Source organism: Salvelinus sp. IW2-2015, linkage group LG4q.1:29, assembly GCF_002910315.2.
Source record: "Salvelinus sp. IW2-2015 linkage group LG4q.1:29, ASM291031v2, whole genome shotgun sequence".
Classification (NCBI taxonomy): Eukaryota; Metazoa; Chordata; class Actinopteri; order Salmoniformes; family Salmonidae; genus Salvelinus; species Salvelinus sp. IW2-2015.
The window spans coordinates 58,685,173-58,709,501 of NC_036842.1; the positions used below are offsets into that span (position 1 = coordinate 58,685,173).

At 47.3% G+C, this 24,329-nt stretch overlaps 1 protein-coding gene across 1 annotated transcript in view; it reads right to left on the minus strand.

Moving 5' to 3' along the window:
* Window positions 1-2,211: 2,211 nt before the first annotated feature.
* nuak1b (NUAK family, SNF1-like kinase, 1b) overlaps window positions 2,212-24,329 on the minus strand; it is a 37,070-nt gene continuing 14,952 nt past the window's right edge. The window contains 8 exon segments of the mRNA XM_070442984.1: window positions 2,212-7,443; window positions 8,833-8,965; window positions 10,517-10,636; window positions 10,860-10,925; window positions 12,116-12,153; window positions 12,156-12,215; window positions 12,218-12,262; window positions 18,423-18,543. Of these exon segments, the coding sequence (XP_070299085.1) occupies window positions 6,338-7,443; window positions 8,833-8,965; window positions 10,517-10,636; window positions 10,860-10,925; window positions 12,116-12,153; window positions 12,156-12,215; window positions 12,218-12,262; window positions 18,423-18,543 (1,689 nt within the window). The 3' untranslated portion in view covers window positions 2,212-6,337.

Genomic DNA, 24,329 nt, shown 5'->3' on the forward strand with positions numbered 1-24,329 from the left:
CACAGTGGCTCAGAGGGAAAGGAACACTGGGGAGATCTGAACTTGTGGACCGGCGTGTATACATAAGTGGCCTTCACTCACACCACAGCCCCTAGCTCCTTTTAAAAACAACGTGTCAGCTATCTGAGGAAACACACGCTTCCCCTGTTACTCAGGCCTGCTCTGGGCCCGACCCTGTGTTTATTTTTCCGGCTAATGAAACGGGCAGCTCGGTGTTACCAACACCCACCCCTAAAAACCCACAAGTGGGAATTATCCTGACGCTCTTTGCAGGCAGCAGCCAAACGTGCCAAGCAGCACGACTAGGCCAGATCTCAACTGCTGTTCTTGCTCTATTTGCAGAAATTCTCCTAATTGGCTCTCATTTAAAAAACCGTTTTTTCTTCAGCCTAAAGACTAGTCATCTGAACAGAATATTATTGCATTTTATAGATTCTTCTACCCCGACGCAGCAAATTCCTCTCTACGGGTTGTTTTTGTCCATTGCAGCTTAGTTAAATAGAATGGAAAAAGCAGTGGTCCCTTTTTGACTGGACGCTCCAAGGCAAGCGTTATAGGATCCAAACCCTAATGTATAGTATGTCGACTTCCATGTCTCCCAGGCAGAATCAGGGTCAAAATATAGACCGGATGGGGATTTGAGTCTGGCGTATTGGGTCATAACCCCCTCCCTCTCCTTCCCATCCATGGATAAACTCACAGGCTTACCTTCAACAGAAAGGAGGGGGGGGGGGGGGGGTGAAGGAGGGTTAGTTTCAGAAGGTCTTGGGCAGCTGCATTTTATTTGAGGGTCAAAAAGTGAAAGTTTTTTCTGAAGAAGCCAGAAGAAAAAACCATTATTTGAAACTCGGGTCAAATCAATGTCAGGAGTGTAGTTATAGTGTGCAGTTCTGATTTGAACATAGCAGTTTTAATCCATGCTATTGCTGACTGTCTGCATTATTTTACCTAGATGATGACAGACATCAGATTTATTACATAAGTGCTGTATTATTCTTTTGTACCTAGCTGCAGTGTTTTGTAACTTCCTATCTCTGTTCTGACCTGCTATTCATTTCGGGAAACTGTTGGCTGAAGACTGATCTTAGAGCAGCACTGAGGTAAACCTGGCTCACAGCCCAACCTCACTAAAACTACGAATCCCAAAGAGCTGCTCACTCTAGTTCCTTATTTCATCCTGTTCATTCACCTCTGATATTCTCCCTCCGAGGCTTTTCCAAACATACGTTATGGAAACTCAATGCCAGGAATCTAGTTACAAATTAAAAAGACTGATTCATAGTGGTGTGTAATGAATGGTTGAATTCGTTAGTGTTTTCAGGGCCCAACAGTTTATGAAGCACAACACGTATAACAGTAATTATGTTTGAGACTAAAAACTGCTGCAGGTGCAGTAGTTGTCCTGTAGATATAAACACGTGACAGATTATACCCTATATCATGTAGATATTGAGTAAGCTAGCTACCTAGCATGATATTTGGTGAGAAGTTTGTAGATCACTTTAGATATACCATGTTTCGCTTCCTGGGCTTGTTGCCCTGTCTGGTCTGGACAGCACGAGCCAGGGGTGCCGCCCCACACATCAGAAACCAAAGCCCAAAGACTCCTTAGCTACAGCCAGACCAGCCAGCCAGCCAGACCAGCCTGCCAGCCAGCCAGCCAGCAAGCCATCCACTCCCTCTTAAAGTGGATCAAATGAACCTCACAGCAGAAATGTTCTCCAATGACAACCAACCGATTCTCAGTTCTGCTCTCACAAACAGAAACTATTCTTTCTCCAAGACACACACACTCACTCACTTTCTTGTCTGACCTTGAAGTTCCTCGGAGAGATCCCACTGGGCACAGACGTCAGTTCAACGTCTAGCTTTGATTTACATTTGGTTGAGTTGTCAGCTAATGTGAATTCAATGTGAAATCAACCACAAATGTCACCCTGTCAGTGGACTTAGGTTAGTTGGGTGAAGAAAAMATGAAATTCCCCGACGATGATGACAGTCAGTTTTCCACGTTGATTCAACATCACCACGTTGAATGTTTTGGTTGAAATGACATGGAAACAACGTTGTTTCAACCAGTTCTCCCCAGTCAGATTCTACCAATTCTACCAATTTGCAAGTAGATTACAGTAGGACTTAAATGCCAAGAGAAGCAAGACAGACKAAAAAATGAACACCACAGAACACAGAAAGACAGACGCGAAACACAACTTCTTTGACGTGATCCATTTATTTGAGTTGGTACAGTACTACAGTAGACGGTTTGTAGCAGAGGGACACATGAAGTTTGGTTCCTCACCAGAAAATGTCTTAAGACTTATTCATATATGATGAAATCAGATTGTAACTCCCAGAACACATACTCGACCAATGCTTTCACAATGAAATGAGACATCATCACTCCCTTAAGGCTGTATCCCAGACAATGATATCTCTCCATTTACGTTGTGAACACATCCCCAAGCAGGCCAAAGCATGGACAGAGTAGCTTTATACATCAAATGAAATGGCTTAATCACCAATAAATACAAGTATAAAAAACACCTTGATAATAATTAGCATTATCAACAAAGAAATACCTGGATCATAAAAGATAGAAAGGGCATTGAACTTAAACCACCTTGGCAGTCCAGGTTCACCAACTGATACCAAATCAAAATCAGAACCATGGCAACAGCCAAGAAAAAGAATGAGCCGTAACAAAAATAATACTTAAATAACATAATAATACTATTATTATTATTGTCTTAATACCATTATCCAGTCAAGTTTTCCTATGATTAGACTTTCTGCTACTAACGGATATGCACCAGTTAATTCCAGTTTGGCAGATAGAGTTTAATCAGATTCTTTCCTTTGTTTTTCCTGATATCACTCCCTTAGTTTAGGAATTCCCTGCTTTGGTACAGATGGAGTCTTACCATGACTTGTTTGGGGTCAAACAAGTGGTTGTCAATGTGATGGCACCTACAAGTATGTGTTTATCCCTGTGTTATGCTATGTGTTAGCATTTTAGAGAGGTCACGGTCATAATAAGAGGCCATGGATTTCCCCTTTGGGGGGTGTCAATGGGCACCTCTTTCTTTGGAAGTGTACAAATGTACAAGGCCCTGTTCTCTGTGGTTGGGTCACCAGGCTCTATAACACAGTTGGTTCTCTATCTAGGTGATGTCAGTTCACAGGTACAGCACCGCAACATGACTGAACTTAGGTCAGCTGCTCTCACCCCTCAGGTGTACCAAAACAGAGGAAATATGCAGATCCCACTGATGTCAGATCAGTCCTCTGATCTCTTACGGCCAAACTCAGGGAAGAAATACTTTCTGCCATAACATAAAGCAATATAAAGTTTCTATATTTTGGAGAATCAAAAACAGAAGCGTAATGAAACAAAATACTAACATAGTATAATTTTATCACTGTAAATCCAGTTGACAATAAAAGGCAATACAAAGGGCAATAAAATGCAATATAATACAGAAGGGGTCTGTCGTTTCAATCATTACCCAGGACTTTGCACCAGCGGACCTTTGACAACATTCAGCATGTTCATTCTGCTGCTTGGGGGTTGCTATAGTTTCCCATACACATGTTCTGATAATATATCGGAAGTATCAGTCACAGATCTGACGCCCCATCCCAGGGTTGAAAAGGTGTTGCACACTAAGGCCATTCTAAACACGCCACACAAACACATTCCACAGAACACACTCAGCCTATGACACAACTTGCTTTAACAGCCTCTAGCGTTTGGCTTAAAACAATTTCTTAACACTGAAGTACAAATATAACAAACGCCTGCCAGACTATTATTGTTGTAAAATGAATTCATTTTCATATGGGGTTTCCCATCTATGGTTAAAAGTTCCAGGGGCACATACAGTACCCAATCCATTTCATCCCCTGAATCATTGAAGCTTCTTCTCATCTTTGGTTTAAATTATTATTTWWTTTTTTWAAGTTCAATTTCCTTTCTTTTTACTCAAACTCACTTTCTCTATGTCACTTTCACTAGTCTACATATCTGTTTCCTTCAACTCTTTCGCCCTTTCCAACAGGAAAGGCCTCTCAAATCTCATCATCWCCAGGAACATTTCTGTTTCCCTCCAACACTTGTTCCCCACTCAAACCTCTACTACACTCTACCTCTCACTTTCACTCCACCATCATTTTCCTCTCTGCTACACGCTACTTTCCTCTAATAGAAACAATAGCTGGCTAATTATGCTAAGTTGACATAATTGCCCTGTACACACAGCTGGAGGCCTGACAGCACACACACCACAGAACCCCCCCTGCCAGGTGCCGATAACATCTCCCGCACCAACACGTCTCCAGCCATTGTCTGTGGAATGTGCTGTGTCATCAGAGCACTGAAACAAATCCTCCTGCTTAGCCCTTTGTGGAGTGGGAGGGGGCGCCTGGGTTAAAAATTAACTAGGCTATAACATCCACAAATATCAACCTGAGCATTGTGTGGGTCTACACATGACATGTACACTCTTAGAAAAAATAAACGGTGCTATCTAGAACCTAAAAGGGTTCTTCGGCTGTCCCCATAGGAGAACCCTTTGAAGAGCCCTTTTCAGTTCCAAAAGGGTTCTACTTAGAGCCAAAAAAGGTTCTACATAGAGACAAAAAAGTTTATCCTATGGGGACAGCTGAAGAACCAATTTGGAAACCTTTTTTCTAAGAGTGTAGGGTTTCTTTGCCATTTCCAGCGGGTATGACTCTGTAGCCAAGTTATGCCAATTGAGAGAGAAGTCCTCAAACCAGAGGCAACTCCAGCACTATAAACAGACAGACAAAACAACCACAGACATGGCTGTTTATTTGCCAAGGACATTCCAGGGCTATGAGAGGGCATCTGAGCCATCTACCTTCACTAAGGTGAGCAGCTCCAGACCCCTCCAGCTCGCCTGGCCAGGCCGTGTGTTTAAACCAAATCCCCAAACTGCTGACACATCTATGGGGGAACAAAAAAACAAGCAAGCACTGCACGAAAAGGCTGGTCATCTCTCTGGGCTTGGTTCTTGTTCCTGACAGTGTTTAATGGGGGATGGAGACGGGACTGCTGTTTTAGGTCTGTGTGGCCCCTGACCTGTGACTGTGTAAGGCTATAGACTGCTGTTTTAGGTCTGTGTGGCCCCTGACCTGTGACTGTGTAAGGCTATAGNAGGTCTGTGTGGCCCCTGACCTGTGACTGTGTAAGGCTATAGACTGCTGTTTTAGGTCTGTGTGGCCCCTGACCTGTGACTGTGTAAGGCTATAGGCCGCTGTGTGACCCCTGACCTGTGACTGTGTAAGGCTATAGACTGCTGTTTCAGGTCTGTGTGGCCCCTGACCTGTGACTGTGTAAGGCTATAGGCTGCTGTGGGTTCCATTAAAGTCCTGGGTCTCTCTCACCACATTCACATGTATATGAATCAAAACAGCACAACTGGTTACAGGTTGGCCTGGCAACCATCTCTCTCCACTTTCAGGAAATGACATACATAATTTTATATGGATCTAAAAGGCACTTCCTACATATTCCCTAATACCATATGCTAATGTATAGGACATGCGCTTTTATGGTGATATACATAGCTGCATGTTTTACATATGCGGCCATATTAATATATCATGTATACATGTTTCATTTTAATGGGTAACATAATAATTATATATGTCAATCCACACAAAGGGTTGGAGACAATGAGCTTTGGACTCTTCCAGTACTGCCAGAACCCACCAGTTTTCTATTCAACTAAAATCTACACAAGTATGAATAAATAATTAACATTGTCAGTTATTATGGAGCAAGACCCTGGTTTGTTTTTTACWGGAAGTAAAAGATCACAAAAACATGTGCTCTGTGTGAGTTTTAAGGTGCTTTTTTAAACTCCAACTCAATTCATGGCTCGCTTCGAGAGCCAACCAGTTTCTGGTTGCTGCAATTGTGATTCTAACTTGCCTTTTGCTGAATATGTAAACATTTGAATACAGCAAAGTCTACGGGCGGATGGAGGAGGCAGGCTGGGTGGCATTCTCTCGTGCCAGTGGTTTTTCGCTCTACATCGTTTGAAAACTCTGCTAACTGAATTTCCTTTGACTGAGAAGTGCATAATAGTGTATGTCTGAGTGTGTGTATGATATAGTTTCTAACAAGGATTCAATTCCTGGTAAGAAAATGATAACCTCCCAAAAAGTGTAGGCAGGCTATCCCAGCCACACACTGGACAATGGTTGTCAATGACATACACATTCATGTACATACACACCAACAGAGACAGATGTTATAGCCTCAGCCTGGCCAGCTGGCTGCCTCTTCTCTTCCCCCCCGGGCCCTCCCCGGCTAGGTGAGGTTGCTGCTGATGTCCAGAGCTTGCTGGTACACCTGAGTCATGTCGTCCAGGTCCCCCAGCAGGGAGAAGCTGCCGTTGTCCCCCGGGGACCCCAGCTCTCTGGGGGTCCGGCTGAACTTTGACCCGTGGAGCGGTGGGGCCGCCTGGAAGCCCTTGAAGCTGGCCAGTTGCAGCAGGTTTTCGGCTGACACGCAGGCCCTGATGTTGGGGCGGTGTGGGGCGGTGGGGGGCCAGTCAGGGGACAGTCTGGGGGACACGACGTCGTCCTCCAACACCATGCTGGACGGACGGCTCTGGCTACGGGACAGGCCTGAGTCAACCCCCGAGGAAGGCTCCCCGAGAGCACCAGCTGAGGGAGGACCGCTGTAGGTGGAATACTTCCCGTTGCGCTTCAAGATGCCCTTCCTCCCCACCACTCTCCTAGGAGGGGAGCTGCAGGCGGTGACCAGGGACATGGTGGCGCCCCCTAGCAGCTCGGAGGACTCGCTGCGCTCCGGGGAGGAGTAGTACCCTGATTCCCGTTGTTGGTTGTTCTTCAGGATGCCCTTCTTGGGGAGGGTGGGCACCATCTTAGCTGGCGAGCCCCCTGCCAGGGCAGGCTCCTCCTCCTCCTCCTCCTCCTCCTCCTCCTCCTCTCTATCGGGGCTAGAGCAGCTTCCTTCTCCCTTGGCTGGCCTGAGCCCCATCATCGCTCCACCACTCCCCAGCTCCACCTCCTCCAGGCTGGGCGAGCGCTGCTCCTCCGTCACCCTGGTCTTGAGAATCCCCTTGGGCCTCTTCAGCCCTGGCTTGTCCCCCTCCCCTCCACCGTGGGGTCCATCCCCCACTTCATTCTCCTTCTTGGACTTCTTGGGACGCTGGCGGAGGAGCAGGGGCAGCAGGGTGGTGGGTTTTCCCGGCCGGGGCTCGGTGCGGTTCTGCCAGTCAATGAAGCGGGCCAGCATGGGAGAGGAGGTGCCGCTGTCCCGCTGTGTCTCACAGTCGCACACGCTGCTCTTCCAGCCCCAGTTGACCCACCAGTGGTTGGCGATGTCTTCCACCGTGGCCCGCCGCTCTGGGTTCACCATCATCATCCAACGGATCAGACCGCGGGCATCTGGGAGGGGCAACATGAGGGGAGCATAGACTGACATTCTGGATATGAGCACAGCAGAAGGCATGTATGAGCCGGGTTACACTTCAGTGTTTTATTGTTGCTACAGTATTATCTAATAATAGTTCTACTTAGACCAGGGACGGCAACGTTAGTGGCCTCTGTCTTTACAGCGCAGAGAAATGTACTGTACGTTTTAGAGTCCATTTTGTGCAATTCTACTCATTTTGCCATGGGGCAGAGAGGAAACTGAGTTGTTTTACAGCCAATTTCATGCAATTCTACATAWTTTGCTTTAGGGTTGAGATGAATGCTTGCAGTTTTGAATATGATATCTGAGTGAGACTGACAATGAAAGATCAACGGGGGCCCCCCGTATTTTACCCCTTTTTTCTCCCCAATTTTATGGTATCCAATTGGTAGTAGTTACTGTCTTGTCTCATCGCTGCAACTCCCGTACGGACTCGGGAGAGGCGAAGGTCGAGATCCATGCGTCCTCCGAAACACAACCCAACCAAGCCGCACTACTTCTTGACACAATGCACATCCAACACGGAAGCCAGCCGTACCAATGTGTCGGAGGAAACACCATACACCTGGCGACCTGGTCAGCGTGCACTGCGCCCGGCCCGCCACAGGAGTCGCTAGTGCGCGATGAGACAAGGATATCCCTGCCGGCCAAACCCTCCCTAACCCGGACGACGCTGGGCCAATTGTACGCCGCCCCATGGGCCTCCCGGTCGTGGCCGGCTGCGACAGAGCCTGAGCTCAAACCCAGAATCTCTGGTGGCACAGCTAGCACTGCGATGGAGTGCCTTAGACCACTGCGCCACCCGGGAGCCCGGCCGGTAATTTGACCATGATAACAAGTTTAGATAGCTGGCTGCTAAACTCCTTTAGCAATCTAACAAATGTTAGCTGACACGGGCTAATTGACTGACTGTCAGTGACTGACAGAACAAGAGAGAAACTGCTGATGCACAACCACATTACCAAATTGCACCTTGTGTATTCTACTATTCTAACTCGCAACAGTAAGTTGGGGGGGGATTGATCCGAGGGCCTTCAAAAGGGGGGCTGTGGGCCGCACTTAGACAGTGTACTTACTGTATACAGTCTTACAAAAGTGCTATCTAGACCCTAAAATGTTTCATTGGTTGTCCCCATAGGAGAACCCTTTGAAGAACCCTTTTTGGTTCCAGGTAGAAAACTCTTTTGGGTTCCACATAGAACCCTTTTCACAGAGGGAACCTGGAACCAAAAATGGTTCTCCTATGGGGACAGCCATAMAATCCTTTTGGAACCCTTTTCTCTAGGAGTGTAGAGTAGAGAGTGTATAGATAGAGGGAGACTAGATCTTCGACTGTGTAGGTTGAGGGTTTTGTTCTGCACCTGAGGACTGGGTGGGCTCTCTGTACTCTCCATTGCTGATCTGGCGGATGAGGTTCTTGTGGTCTCCTCCATCGAACGGCATGGTCCCATAGACCAGGGTGTACAGCAGCACCCCTAGAGCCCAGCTGTCCACCTACAGCAATACAAACACACGTGTCAATAGACAGGTCTCTACACAGATCAGGATCAGGATCAGATAGACTGAACGTGAGAGATCAGTCAGTTAAAACAGTCACCGGAGACGCAGTTGAAAAGGAATCTCACATTTCCCTTTTCCAATTTCCAGTAACTGATAAATGAGGCTCAATGCCATTACTGAGTTAGCAACAGATTATCAAAACATTAACAAGGAGCGCACTGTGTCTGAACTGGAACAACGTAGCTGTGGTGTAGCAACAGCTGAAACACTGTAAGCACCGCACAGCTATAGCATATTGCTCTTGGCCCTACTTTCCTTCTCCATCCRCTCAGCCATAGAAACAGTGATAAACACCAGAGTGTGGAGTCGGGAGTGTGCCAGTTTGTTTCCATGTAGATAGAACTCTCCAGTTCTCCCTCTGTCTTACTTTCTGTCTCTGTCTGTGTGTCAGCCAGAAGCCTGCACTTTGTGACCACTAACCTAATGCAATGTGGCTTTCTTAGTAAATGGGTTATGTAAGACCAGTGTCTGGGGCATGGAGGGTGAAGGGGGGGAGGGGGGGAGAGGGTGGTTAATGAGTCCAGCAGAGATGGCAGAGCTGTGATATCCTGGCCCTGACAGATCTCAGGAGACACACTGCCAGCCACTGATTAGCCAGACGGCAGGCTTGGGAAGGGAAGGACAAGACTCCTGGAGGAATGTGGCTGGCTGTTGATGGCCACAGGGTTATAGCCAGCCCAGCGCTGGGACTGAGGTCTGGGACTGACTGTCAGGGCACAGGAAATTAGATAGGGCTGCCCCAGCAGCTCCATACTGACTGGACTTCCTCTAGGGCCAAAGCCAGGAATACCTCACCCTGGAACCGCTCTGTCATTGGTTCACTGACTGAGACCTCTCCTCTGTCATTGGTCGGCTGGCAAGGCCGCTGGGAGGGTGAGACAGAGCGAGTGCCATTGTTGTGTTCTGTTTTTGTGTTAGCTGTAATTTGTGGATTTTCAGCAACTGGGTTCTGCCATTTTAATTACAATCTCTGTTGGGTTTTTTTGCACAGTGAATTATATAAAATTACGACTTTATTTTATAAAGCACAACTCTTCTTGCAATTCGGGAAACGCCCTGAAGATCAATTACTTTGGAATTAGTCAATAAATAGTTTGGGGCTATTTTGTCACTCTCTCTCCCTTTTTCTCAACCAAACAATTTCTCAGTCCCACCCATCCTTGGCAGTGAAGTTACTGGGCCTGTCTGTGTAACTCCTAAAGTCTGGAAATGTAAAGTCTTCAAAGGGAGCTGAGACACCATCTGAGGCCTCCCACTGAGGATGTGAGCGTTGCTGGGAGTAGTAACTGACTGGGGAGTAATCCCATCAAAGAGGAGACKTAATGCCTCTCTCTCTCTCTCTCGCTCTCTCTCTATTAGCTCTGGGACTCCAACCCCACAGTGCCAGGTCCAGGAGATTAGTAATAACTTCTCCCAGGGACAAAAGATACCCAGTCTCGTTGTGTCCGTCTGTGACCTCTGACCTGTGTGGTGCCTAGTCCCTACCTCTGGGCCGTGGTAGGGTCTTCCGTTGACTATCTCCGGTGATGCGTAGAGCGGGCTGCCACAAAACGTCTGCAGCAGTTTGTCCTTATGGTAGAGGTTGGATAGCCCAAAGTCAGCAATCTGGCGGGGAGACGGAGACAGAACATCATAGTGGTTTGGTAAAACATCATCACAAAGGTCATTCTAAGTCTCATGGCACTGACAAGGTGACAGAAAGGACACCTTCAAGCACCGGCATATCTAAACTCCATTCAAAGTTACAGACTCTGTTAAACATTTACAGACTCTGTTCCAAGGTCACAAGCAAGGTTTGTAGAGCTGATTAAAAATGACTCTTTCTTACCTTAATGTTACAGTTTTCATCCAGTAGCACATTTTCCAGCTTCAGATCCCTGTGCACCACGCCGTTCTGTGAAAGACAAACAGTCCATCGGTTGGCTCTAGGTCGGTACAGTAGAGGGCCATTCGTTCGCAGTTCAATCTGCTTGCTGACGGTGTGGTGATTTACAGAGAACAAACTCCTGTGTTGCTCTCAGGGGATAGAGTCAGAGTGGGCCAATTGGTCTTAGTGCTGTTTAATTTCCCTGCCTCACACTCTATCGTCGTTGTGTTGACATCTGCTGATATTTTCCCTCGAACGTGTCACAATAAAAAAAAGAGCCTGTAATTACGGACCCAGATAAATCATGTTCTCACAACAGCCCCGGATTAAAAACAACTCTGTAGTTAGTGACCCTTTCAAGGCAGGCACTAACATGTGGTACACACAGGGACAGGAAACACATGCAGCCATTTCAGATCTGGAAGTGATGGGGTGACTTCATTACAGCTGTGGCCGGGTTCTGTGTTGTGCTGTGCGTCTTCAATTGGTTAGCAGTGACAGGGAACACTTGTTCACATGCTTCTGATTGGAGAGTGGGGGAGGTGTCTCTAATCAGCCCTCTCACAGTGCACTTCCTTCCTGTGTCAGTCAACCACACTATATCACCCCACCCCACGCTACTTCGCCCCCCCCCTCAGTGCGGTTGCCACTCGTGACTCTCCCAATACGCTGTGATTGCTGTCTCCACTCCCCTATCTATGCTGGGAGATGACATCATCCTATCCCAGCTGTAGAGATGATAACTATGGGGGGGGGCAGCCAGACATCCACCCTCTCTGGAGGACCATGGTCGAGGAGAGGAGAGGAGAGGTGTGGGCCAGGATCCATTCTATGGGGGGGAGAGATGATGGAGTGTCCCGGTTTGAGCGAGGGGTGATCCGGGACATGGAGACATGACCGCAGATGAGGACCCAGGAACCACGGCAGGACTGGGTCTGCTCAGCGCACTATGGTGACACTGGTTGCATTGAATCTGTCCCTGAACACCAAGAGGCCAAGGAAAGCATAGCTAAAATCAGACTGCTTGACAATGTGAGGGATAATATCGGTTATAGGCACACGGTTCTGATATTTCGCCCTGCGTCTGATTAGCAGAAGTGTGTGTGTGTGTGTGTGTGTGTGTGTGTGTTGTGTGTGTGTGTGTGGTGTGTGTGTGTGTGTGTGTGTGTGTGGTGGTGTGGTGTGTGTGGTGTGTGTGTTTCTCTACAGAATCTTACCTTATGACAGTGGTGCACAGCAGAGACTATCTGTCTAAGAAGTGTCGTGTCTCTCTCTCGCTCAGGCCGCGCTCACTGATGTAGTCGTACAGCTCGCCTTACTGGCGTACTCCATCACGATCACGATCTTGTCCTTGTTCTCAAACACTGGAAGAGGCAGAAGCAGTGGAATGGACACGGTCACGTGGACACACAGACAGATACCATCTGTTTCAGTCAGCGTGGACACACAGACAGATACCATCTGTTTCAGTCAGTGTGGACACAGAGACAGATACCATCTGTTTCAGTCAGCGTGGACACACAGACTATACCACTGTTTCAGTCAGCGTGGACACACAGACAGATACCATCTGTTTCAGTCACGTGGACACAGACAGATACATCTGTTTCATCAGCGTGGAACACAGACAGATACCATCTGTTTCAGTCAGCGTGGACAGACAGAATACCATCTGTTTCAGTCAGCGTGGACACAGAGACAGATACCATCTGTTTCAGTCAGCGTGGACACACAGACAGATGACCATCTGTTTCAGTCAGCGTGGACACAGACAGATACCATCTGTTTCAGTCAGCGTGGACACAGAGACAGATACCATCTGTTTCAGTCAGCGTGGACACAGAACCCATCTGTTTCAGTCACATGGACACAGAGACAGATACCATCTGTTTTCAGTCAGCGTGGACACACAGACAGATACCATCTGTTTCAGTCAGCGTGGACACAGAGACAGATACCATCTGTTTTCAGTCAGCATGGACACAGACAGATACCATCTGTTTCAGTCAGCATGGACCAGAGACAGATACCATCTGTTTTAGTCAGCATGGACACAGAGACAGATACATCCTGTTTCAGTCAGCGTGGACACTGAGACAGATACCATCTGTTTTCAGTCAGCATGGACCACAGACAGATACCATCTGTTTCAGTCAGCGTGGACAAGAAACGATACCATCTGTTTCAGTCAGCGTGGACACAACAGATACATCTGTTCAGTCAGCATGGACACAGACAGTACCATCTGTTTCAGTCAGCTGGACACAGAGACAGATACCATCTGTTTCAGTCAGCGTGGACACACGACAGATACCATCTGTTTCAGTCAGCGTGGACACACAGACAGATACATCTGTTTCAGTCAGCGTGGACACACAGACAGATACCATCTGTTTCAGTCAGCGTGGACACACAGACAGATACCATCTGTTTCAGTAGCGTGGACACACAAGACAATACCATCTGTTTCAGTCAGCGTGGACACAGACAGATACCATCTGTTTCAGTCAGCGTGGACACACAGACAGATACCATCTGTTTCAGTCAGCGTGGACACAGACAGATACCATTGTTTCAGTCAGCGTGGACACAGACAGATACCATCTGTTTCAGTCAGGTGGACACAGACAGATACCATCTGTTTCAGTCAGCGTGGACACAGAGACAGATACCATCTGTTTCAGTCAGCGTGAACACACAGACAGATCCATTGTTTCAGTCAGCGTGGACACAGACAGATACCATCTGTTTCAGTCAGCGTGACACAGAGACAGATACCATCTGTTTCAGTCAGCGTGGACACAGAGACAGATACCATCGTGTTTCAGTCAGCATGGACACAGAGACAGATACCATCTGTTTCAGTCAGCGTGGACACACAGACGATACCATCTGTCAGTCAGCGTGGACACAGAGACAGATACCATCTGTTTCAGTCAGCTGGACACAGACAGATACCATCTGTTTCAGTCAGCATGGACACAGCGACAGATACCATCTGTTTAGTCAGCTGGAACAGAGACAGATACCATCTGTTTCAGTCAGCGTGGACCACGAGACAGATACCATCTGTTTCAGTCATGGACAACACACAGATACCATCTGTTTCAGTCAGCGTGGACACAGAGACAGATACAATCTGTTTCAGTCACGTGGACACAGACAGATACCATCTGTTTCAGTCAGCGTGGACACACAGACAGATACCATCTGTTTCAGTCAGCTTGGACACAGAGACAGATACCATCTGTTTCAGTCAGCGTGGACACACGACAGATACCATCTGTTTCAGTCAGCGTGACACACAGACAGATACCATCTGTTTCAGTCAGCGTGGACAACAGACAGATACCATCTGTTTCAGTCAGCGTGGACAACAGACAGATACCATCTGTTTCAGTCAGCGTGGACACAGACAGATACCATCTGTTTCAGTCAGCGTGGACACAGACAGATACCATCTGTTTCAGTCAGCGTGGACACACAGACAGATCACATCTGTTTCAGTCAGCGTGACACAGACAGATACCATCTGTTTCAGTCAGCGTGGACACAGAGACAGATACCATCTGTTTCAGTCAGCGTGGACACAGCAAGATACCATCTGTTTCAGTCAGCATGGACACAGAGACAGATACCATCTGTTTCAGTCAGCGTGGACACACAGACAGATACCATCTGTTTCAGTCAGCGGTGGACACAGAACAGATACCATCTGTTTAAGTCAGCATGGACACAGACAGATACCATCTGTTTCAGTCAGCATGGACACAGAGACAGATACCATCTGTTTCAGTCCAGCATGGACACAGAGACAGATACCATCTGTTTCAGTCAGCGTGGACACTGAGACAGATACATCTGTTTCAGTCAGCTGGACACACAGACAGATACCATCTGTTTCAGTCAGCGTGGACACAAGACAGATACCATCTGTTTCAGTCAGCGTGACCACAGACAGATACCATCTGTTCAGTCAGCTGGACACACAGACAGATACCATCTGTTTCAGTCAGCGTGGACACACAGACAGATACCATCTGTTTCAGTCAGCGTGGACCACACAGACAGATACCACTCTTTTCAGTCAGCGTGGACACACAGACAGATACCATCTGTTTGTCAGTCAGCAGTGGACACACAGACAGATACCATCTGTTTCAGTCAGCGTGGACACACAGACAGATACCATCTGTTTCAGTCAGCGTGGACACACAGACAGATACCATCTGTTTCAGTCAGCGGGACACGACAGCATACCATCTGTTTCAGTCAGCGTGGACACACAGACAGATACCATCTGTTTCAGTCAGCGTGGACACAGACAGATACCATCTGTTTCAGTCAGCATGGACACACAGACAGATACCATCTGTTTCAGTCAGTGTGGACACAGAGACAGATACCATCTGTTTCAGTCAGCACGGACACACAGACAGATACCATCTGTTTCAAAGCAGAGGTTTCATCACAAAACATTTGTGGAAAAATCTACTTCATCTTCTCAGTGGACATGTTGAATATCATCTAGATGAGAATCTCTGCCAGATTCACAGCAAACTGGTTGTGTTCAAACTCCAGAGCACGTTGCATCTCTGATTACATTACATCACCACCAACCCCACCTCATGTGTCTGGCTTGAGTCTTAACAACACTTCTGGGAGGGAGGGGGTGTTTTAGCAATCAGCTAAACGCCTTGGAGAGGAGAGGACATGAGAGGAGAGGACCTAGGAGGAGAGGAGAGGAGAAGAGAGGAGAGAGGAGAGAAGAGGACATGACAGGAGAGGAGAGGACATGAGAGGAGAGGAGAAGAGAGGAGAGAAGAGGACATGAGAGGGGAGGACATAAGAGGAGAGGAGAAGAGCAGAGAGAAGAGGACATGAGAGAGGACATAAGAGACTAGAAGAAACTAGTAGAGAAAGGAAGAGAAAGGAAGAGAAGGGAAGAAGTTAAATAGAAGATAAATACAGGAGGGGGCCTAGTTAACAGAAGGTCCATAGTGTCTTCTTGCCTTGACCTGGACAGTAAATCATAAACTTCTCATCATGCCACTAACTTTCACCACTCTCTCCCACATTCCAAGCCCCCACACTAAGCCCTATTCACATGAAGAAGAGATAGGAAGCCTCAACGCCCTACAGACTAGACACAGGACAACCTGTTCCACCACTATCTATCTAGCCTCCCATGTATCATTACGTCTACCGCCAGGGCATGTTGCCGTGCCAACAGCAGTGCACCATGTGAGGGATGAGAACTGTCAATGTATTTTCACACACAACAGGGGCTCCAAGGGTGGAGACCTAGTCACCCATGAGCGAGCACCTTCACAGGCCCACCCCTCCCCTCTTCTTCCCCCTCCCCTCCAGAGAATAATCCTGTGGTAAAAACATGTTGATGCTGATTGATGGTAACCCTCCCTGATTGTGGCTGTTCCGCCGGGCAGGGCAGGCAGATCTGATTGGCTGACAAAGCTTCGACCCGGGACGACCCTTCCGGCGAGCCGTGGCGGGGGTCCGATTGAGTGCCAGCCCCCCAAGATTCACAGGGATAATTACCTGGTTTACATAACGGAGGCGTGTTATCCACGGCCCGCTGGGATGGGTAGCTAGCTAGCTGCCCCCTCCGTCTGTCACTCATTGTTTCTTTGTTCCGCGGCCAGCAGGTCTCAGATCAAACTAATTAGCACCTATTGTCCCACTGCCCTGGACTTTGCTTGGTCAGCTTAGGGCCTAGCCCTCTGAGCTGTTGACATGAGAGTCACGCTAAATCGCTACTTCAGCGGAGAGCAGAGGACAATGGAGTTACAAAGAACATTTACTTTGTGTGTTTAAATGTGTGTTGTCTGACAGAGGCCTTTAACATGGACATTTAGTGCTTTGTCATATTTCACAAGGAGGGCAATGTACAGTACTCATAAGGCAGAGCTGTTTCCATTCAAACCAGAGAATGAGTAGGAGAAATCTCTCTTCTTAAAGTCCTGTCTTTTCTAAACCAGAGGGAGGTGCTTGTCACTGTCACACCAGGCTTGTTTCACAGCCTTTAAGTTTGCTAGGGAACAAAACACAAAACACTACACAAATAGTCGTTGTGAATACCATTTAAACGGAATGGACCATATTGACTGCTTCAGGAAGACTTGTCTTGAAATTGTTCCTTTAAAATTGAGTTATGAGGTTATGAATTATGCTCGAAGCGACAAGCAAATGTGCTTTAATTGCTCGCAGGCCTGCTGATGGATGCAAAAAAATATATTTTTCAAAAAAATCTATCAACACTGCACATCTGGTTCAGCTTTGTTTCACACAAGCAGTTAGCTGTTGACACGGGTGTTGCCGGATACACATGTGTGTGTCTATACATTTGCAACGCTATTCTGGTCGGAGGCCAGCCCACAACAGTAAACAAGAGAAACACCAGAAACCAGGCAACCTCTCCAAAGAAACGACTGGCACGGGTTGGTAGCAGACAGTGGGTCTGACTGCACGGCACACGCATAGGAGGGAGCAGCACCCCGTCTCCTTATGAGCTAGTTTATAGAAGTGTTCTCCTAATCAGCCTCTCAGACACACACAAACTTGGTTAAAAAACAATAACCACAACACTCACAGACGACTGGCCCGTTCCCATGACAAATGTCTCTGTTTGACTGTTGGTCACCAACACGTGGGGTTTGGTAGACTTTGAACCCAATCAGAACAGTCATAGTCAACCGGTTTGGGCACTGTTGTTAGGCGATGTGGCACAACAGTTCTGACGTGGCAGAGAAAACTGTTTTTGAACGACTTGGGATATAGAAATAGGTACTAGGCAATTGTCTGATGTTGACTCCGTGTTTAACTGCCCTTTGAAATGGCGGTTCATTTGTGGTTCAAACTTGGATTGAAAATGTAAGGTAATGTCAGCTGCATCAACATTCTCTGTTGATCAGAATTCCCCTCTCAAACGGAGGTGTGGGGTCAAGTCAAATGAGCGAATATGCAACACAAGACATGAGCGAAGCCTTTGTCTCTTGGAGGGTAGAGATACACTGTATGGATGTGGCGTTAGCGTGAGCTCAGGGCCTCTCCTCCCTGTGCATATCTGTGGAGTCAGGCTCAGGGCTAGCCCCCTCTCTGTCTCTCTCTCTCGCCCGCTCTCCCTCCTACTCTCCTCAGTCTCAGTCTGGCTCCCAGCTGGAGATCTCTCTAAGCACTAACAGATGTATGGCCCTGAGACCGCGGAAGACACAAGAGGAGACCTCTCAGATGTGGGAGAGAGGGGCAAAACCTCACAGACCCCCCCGACACACACACGTGCACGTGTACACACACTCTCTGAAAGACACTGGGCTCAGACAGAGAAGAAAAAGATGAATAACATCTCAAAACCCGAGGTCCAGATTGTATTATGACATCTGCCTGCCATAACATGACAATCCTAGAGCAGCACCAGGCAGGGGGAAGGAGGAAGAGATTTAAAGCTGTGTGTGTGTGTGTGTGTGTGTGTGTGTGTGTGTGTGCGCATATAGACAGACACCCTACCTTCATAAATAGAGATGATGTGGGGGTGTTTCAGGGATGACATGATCTCTATCTCCCTGCGGATATGAACCATGTCCTGCTCATCCTTGATCTTCTCCTTCCGGATGGACTTGATAGCCACCTGAGGACAGAGAGGACAGACACGTGTTCTTGTCAGTTGACGTGGACTAATGTGGAAAATTAGTGGGCAGGTCAAATCAAACCCACAAAGAGGTTGTGATGATAAACCAACGCAGGTCAAACCGCGAGTCGACACACCTACATAGCATATCACAGACACCTCGTTGCACGTACATCAGCAAAGACATTTGGACAGCCAGAATGCTTGCTCTGTTGACCTTTGCAAAATACAGTATGTCGTACATAACATAATCTAAATGAACACTCTTTGACCCTCCTTCCCAGAGCCCCATAGTGACCCACCCGTTGTGACCTCTGCTCTCCACTCAGCCAGTCAACACAGACAGGAGAGGCACTGAGACTCGGTCATCAGAGGCTCCTGCTGTGTAATTCCCCGTCTCTTTAGAGGAGAAAAGGAAGGTGCTCTCGGTGGAAAGAAACAGCGTTGGCGCGTGGTGCAGTAATGAGGACTCCTTTGTACGGAGTGTTCACCCTGGTATTAACAGACAGCTGGTGCTAGGGGCTTGGTCTACCTAGTCTGTGATGTGTGTGGAGTGGGGCGGGGGCGACTCCCTCTAGCCTGACTCTGGTCTAATGGACATATCAGGTAGAACATCAAGGAGAATAGGGAGTTTCTGGGCTGTGGGTTTCCATGGCAACTGCAGCTCGGGGGCGGTGTGTGTGCCTGCCAGCAGGGGGAGTGGATTGATGAGCTGAACCTTCTCAACTAGCCTGTGAAGACATTACAGTAGATGCAAGTGCCAAACGAACACACTTTCAGGCCAACGTATCGTGTTGATTTACACCATGCCGCTCACAAACACTTACACACGTCGTACAGTATGTAGGCCTACACCCACATCTGTTGTAAAAACTACAAACCAGAGGTCTAAGGTCAAGGGTGGCAGGTAGCCTAGCGGTTAAGAGCGTTGGGCCAGTAACCGATAGGTTGCTGGTTCGAATCCCCAAGCAGACTAGGTCGATGTACCCTTGAGCAAGGCACTTAGACCAAATTGTTCTGGATAAGAGTAAAACAATTAAAGTCAACAGAGACTTCCCCCTACTTGGCCTCCCCCTAGTCTCTGTTAGCTAGCCTATAGGGACGACAAAAGCTTTCCTTACTAAGAGAGAGGTCCATTACAGTGGAGGCCAATTCTACTCCAGAGCCAGGCAGCAGTACAAACCACACACTCAGTGTGCCAAGCTAATTACTGTGTAAATTCATAAAAATAACCCGACCAGAATAACTCTCCTCATCCAGAGCACGACTTGATTACAGAGAATTAAAAAAAAGATGTAAATATAAACAAGGAAAGGCCCTGTTTTGTTTCCACACGCTGAGTGGTAGTCTTTAGGTCTTAGTTAGTTGCTGGTCTCTATTGGTGAAGTGTTGTACCTCCACTGTTATCAACAGCATTAGTACTGTATTCACTTCATGCCAAATCCTAAACCATGAGTCCCCAGTCTGTCTCTATGTGAAGCAGCACACTGTCTGCACTGCCGGTCCGTTTTTCACTTGTGCTGTTTTTTATTGAAGGCCGGGATCTGTCAGTTCCTATAGAAGTACAATACAGGACACACTCTACTTGGAGATGGTGATGTAGAAATAGGGTTGCAAAGGCTCGGAAACTTTCCAGTAAATTTCCAGATTTTTTCGGAAAATTTTCAATGGGAAGTTAAGCCCGGGATTTTGGGGAATTTTGCTTAAATTCGTCAAAAACTGTAGCTTGTAACAATGAACCTTTTTGGTGGGATACACATAAGGCAATTCTAGGTCTTTTGGCATATTTTGGTTCAACTATCCCCAATTCAATGGAATTGCAACCCTCTACATGCACAGTGTATTCTTCCATCACATGTGCAGTGCACTCTTCCATCACATGTGCAGCTGATTCTCAAGATCTTGCACACTAATGAGATGCTATTGAGCCCACACTACTACACTGTCTGAGCCAAGAACTACATGCTTTCTGGTATATTTTTATTACAATACTGGGTGAATATACACTGCTCAAAAAAAGAAAGGGAACACTTAAACAACACAATGTAACTCCAAGTCAATCACACTTCTGGTGAAATCAAACTGTCACTTAGAGCAACACTGATTGACAATACATTCACATGCTGTTGGCAAATGAATAGACAACAGGTGAAATTATAGGCAATTAGCAAGACACCCCCAATAAAGGAGTTCTGCAGTGGTGACCACAGACCACTTCTCAGTTCCTATGCTTCGGCTGATGTTTTGGTCACTTTTGAATGCTGGCGTGCTTTCACTCTAGGTAGCATGAGACGGAGTCTACAACCCACACAAGTGCTCAGGTAGTGCAGCTCATCCGGATGCACATCAATGCGAGCTGTGGCAAGAAGGTTTGCTGTGTCTGTCAGCGTAGTGTCCAGAGCATGGAGGCGCTACAGGAGACAGGCCAGTACATCAGGAGACGTGGAGGAGGCCGTAGGAGGCAACAACCCCAGCAGGAACCGCTACCTCCGCCTTTGTGCAAGGAGGACAGGAGGAGCACTGCCAGAGCCCTGCAAAATGACCTCCAGCAGCCACAAATGTGCATGTGTCTGCTCAAACGGTCAGAACAGACTCCATGAGGGTGGTATGAGGGCCCGACGTCCACAGGTGGGGTTTGCTTACAGCCCAACACTGTGCAGGACGTTTGGCATTTGCCAGAGAACACCAGATTGGCGTGTGCTCTTCACAGATGAAAGCAGTGTCACACTGAGCACATGTGACAGACTTGACAGAGTCTGGAGACGCCGGGAGAACGTTCTGCTGCCTGCAACATCCTCCAGCATGACCGGTTTGGCGGTGGGTCAGTCATGGTGTGGTGGCATTTCTTTGGGGCCGCACAGCCCTCCATGTGCTCGCCAGAGTAGCCTGACTGCCATTAGTACCGAGATGAGATCCCCAGACCCCTTGTGAGACCATAGCTGGTGCGGGTTGCCCTGGTTCCTCCTAATGCAAGACAATGCTAGACCTTATGGCTGGAGTGTGTCAGCAGTTCCTGCAAGAGGAAGGCATTGATGCTATGGACTGGCCCGCCCTTCCCCAGACCTGAATCCAATTGAGCACATCTGGACATCATGTCTCGCTCCATCCACCAACGCCACGTTGCACCACAGACTGTCCAGGAGTGGCGGATGCTTTAGTCCAGGTCTGGGAGGAGATCCCTCAGGAGACCATCCGCCACCTCATCAGGAGCATGCCCAGGCTTGTAGGGAGGCATCACACGTGGAGGCACACACACTACTGAGCTCATTGACTTGTTTAAGGACATTACATCAAAGTTGGATCAGCCTGTAGTGTGGTTTCCACTTTAATTTGAGTGTGACTCCAAATCCAGACCTCCATGGTTGATAAATTTGATTTCCATTGATCATTTTTGTTGATTTTGTTGTCAGCACATTCAACTATGTAAAGAAAAAAGTATTTAATAAGAATATCATTCATTCAGATCTAGGATGTTATTTTAGTGTTCCCTTTATTTTTTGAGCAGTGTATTTTATACATACATCATTTTTGTTAACTAGTAAATAGCCTACAGCAAAGTGTGTTTAAATCATTTCTAACTTGTTAACAATCTGCTAGTTAGTTTTGCTACCATGTGGGTTTAACTTGCTTGAGCCTACTAACTGAGGAGTGTTAATTCACCTGTTTCCATACATGTTCGTTTAAAAACATGTATCTTACAAAGGAGTTGTTTAATCTAACTGCTTAACAATTTTATTTATTTTTTTTTTTTTTTTTATATTATCTCTAATCCTTACAGAAAAGCCCACGGCCAAATCTAATGTGTGGGGACATTTCACTGCAGCTAATGTAGAAGGAAATGCTGTGTACATTTGCAAATACTGTGCCAAATCATATGTGAAGAATGCAACAGATGCAGAATAATCTGGCCAAGTGCATAAAGTTCCCTCAGCACTCACAACAAGCAACCTCTGACAAAATTCCCTCTTCGTCTATTCGAGGTGAAAATGATGAAGCAGACACCTTATCGATAGCAACAGCTCATGGTCCTCCTGGAATGAGAAGTTATTTTGACTCAATGGAGGAACGTAGTCAGAGAAATGCTGATGAATGTCTTGCTTGAGCTGTGTATACAACTGGTTCATCTCTGATGTTCACAGGCAATGTGTATTGGAAGAGATTTCTGAATGATCTTCACCCAGCATACACCCCTCCAACCAGACATGCTTTATCTACTCATTTGCTGAATGCAGAGTTCAACAGTGTTCAAGTGAAGGTCAAGCAAATCATTGAGAAAGCAGACTGTATTGTAATCATCTCTGATGGGTGGTCGAATGTTTTTGGGCAAGGAATAATTAACTACATCCTCTCCACCCCTCAACCAGTATTGTACAAGAGCACAGGCACAAGGGACAACAGACACACCGGTCTCGACATCAATGACCTTGGACCACAGAAGGTATTTGCACTGGTGACAGACAATGCTGCGAACATGATTCACTGTGTGGATAGTGTTCTCGGGGTGATGAGAGGTGGTGGGTTTGCGCCAGACATAGCATTTTCCTTGATGGCCAAAAAACTCAATTGACCAGAGTACCTTCTTCCATATGTTTGGGGAGTCTCCCACATGCCTTTTGGCGAACACCAAACATGTTTGCTTATTTTTTTCATTAGGCAATGGCTTTTTTTCTGTCCACTCTTTCGTAAAGCCCAGCTCTGTGGAGTGTACGGCTTAAAGTGGTCCTATGGACAGATACTCCAATCTCCGCTGTGGAGCTTTGCAGCTCCTCCAGGGTTATCTTTGGTCTCTTTGTTGCCTCTCTGATTAATACCCTCCTTGCCTGGTCTGTGAGTTTTGGTGGGCGGCCCTCTCTTGGCAGGTTTGTTGTGGTGCCATATTCTTTCCATTTTTTAATAATGGATTTAATGGTGCTCCGTGGGATGTTCAAAGTTTCAGATATTTTTTTATAACCCAACCCTGATCTGTACTTCTCCACAACTTTGTCCCTGACCTGTTTGGAGAGCTCCTTTGTCTTCATGGTGCCGCTTGCTTGGTGGTGCCGCTTGCTTAGTGGTGCTGCAGACTCTGAGGCCTTTCAGAACAGGTGTATATATACTGAGATCATGTGACAGATCATGTGACACTTAGATTGCACACAAGTGGACTTTATTTAACTAATTATGTCACTTCTGAAGGTAATTGGTTGCACCAGATCTTATTTAGGGACTTCAGAGCAAAGGGGGTGAATACATATGCACTTTTCCGTTTTTTATTTTTTATAATTATTTTTAACATGTAACATGTTAACATTTCACTTCACCAATTTGAACTTTTGAAAAATGTTTACCCCCTTTTCTCCCCAATTTTCGTGGTATCCAATCGCTAGTAATTACTATCTTGTCTCATCGCTGCAACTCCCGTACGGGCTCGGGAGAGACGAAGGTCGAAAGCCACGCGTCCTCCGAAGCACAACCCAACCAAGCCGCACTGCTTCTTAACACAGCGCGCCTCCAACCCGGAAGCCAGCCGCARCAATGTGTCYGAGGAAACACCGTGRACCTGGCCCCCTTGGTTAGCGCGCACTGCGCCCGGCCCGCCACAGGAGTCGCTGGAGCGCGATGAGACAAGGATATCCCTACCGGCCAAACCCTCCCTAACCCGGACGACGCTATGCCAATTGTGCGTCGCCCCACGGACCTCCCGGTCGCGGCCGGCTGCGACAGAGCCTGGGCGCGAACCCAGAGACTCTGGTGGTGCAGCTAGCACTGCGATGCAGTGCCCTAGACCACTGCGCCACCCGGGAGGC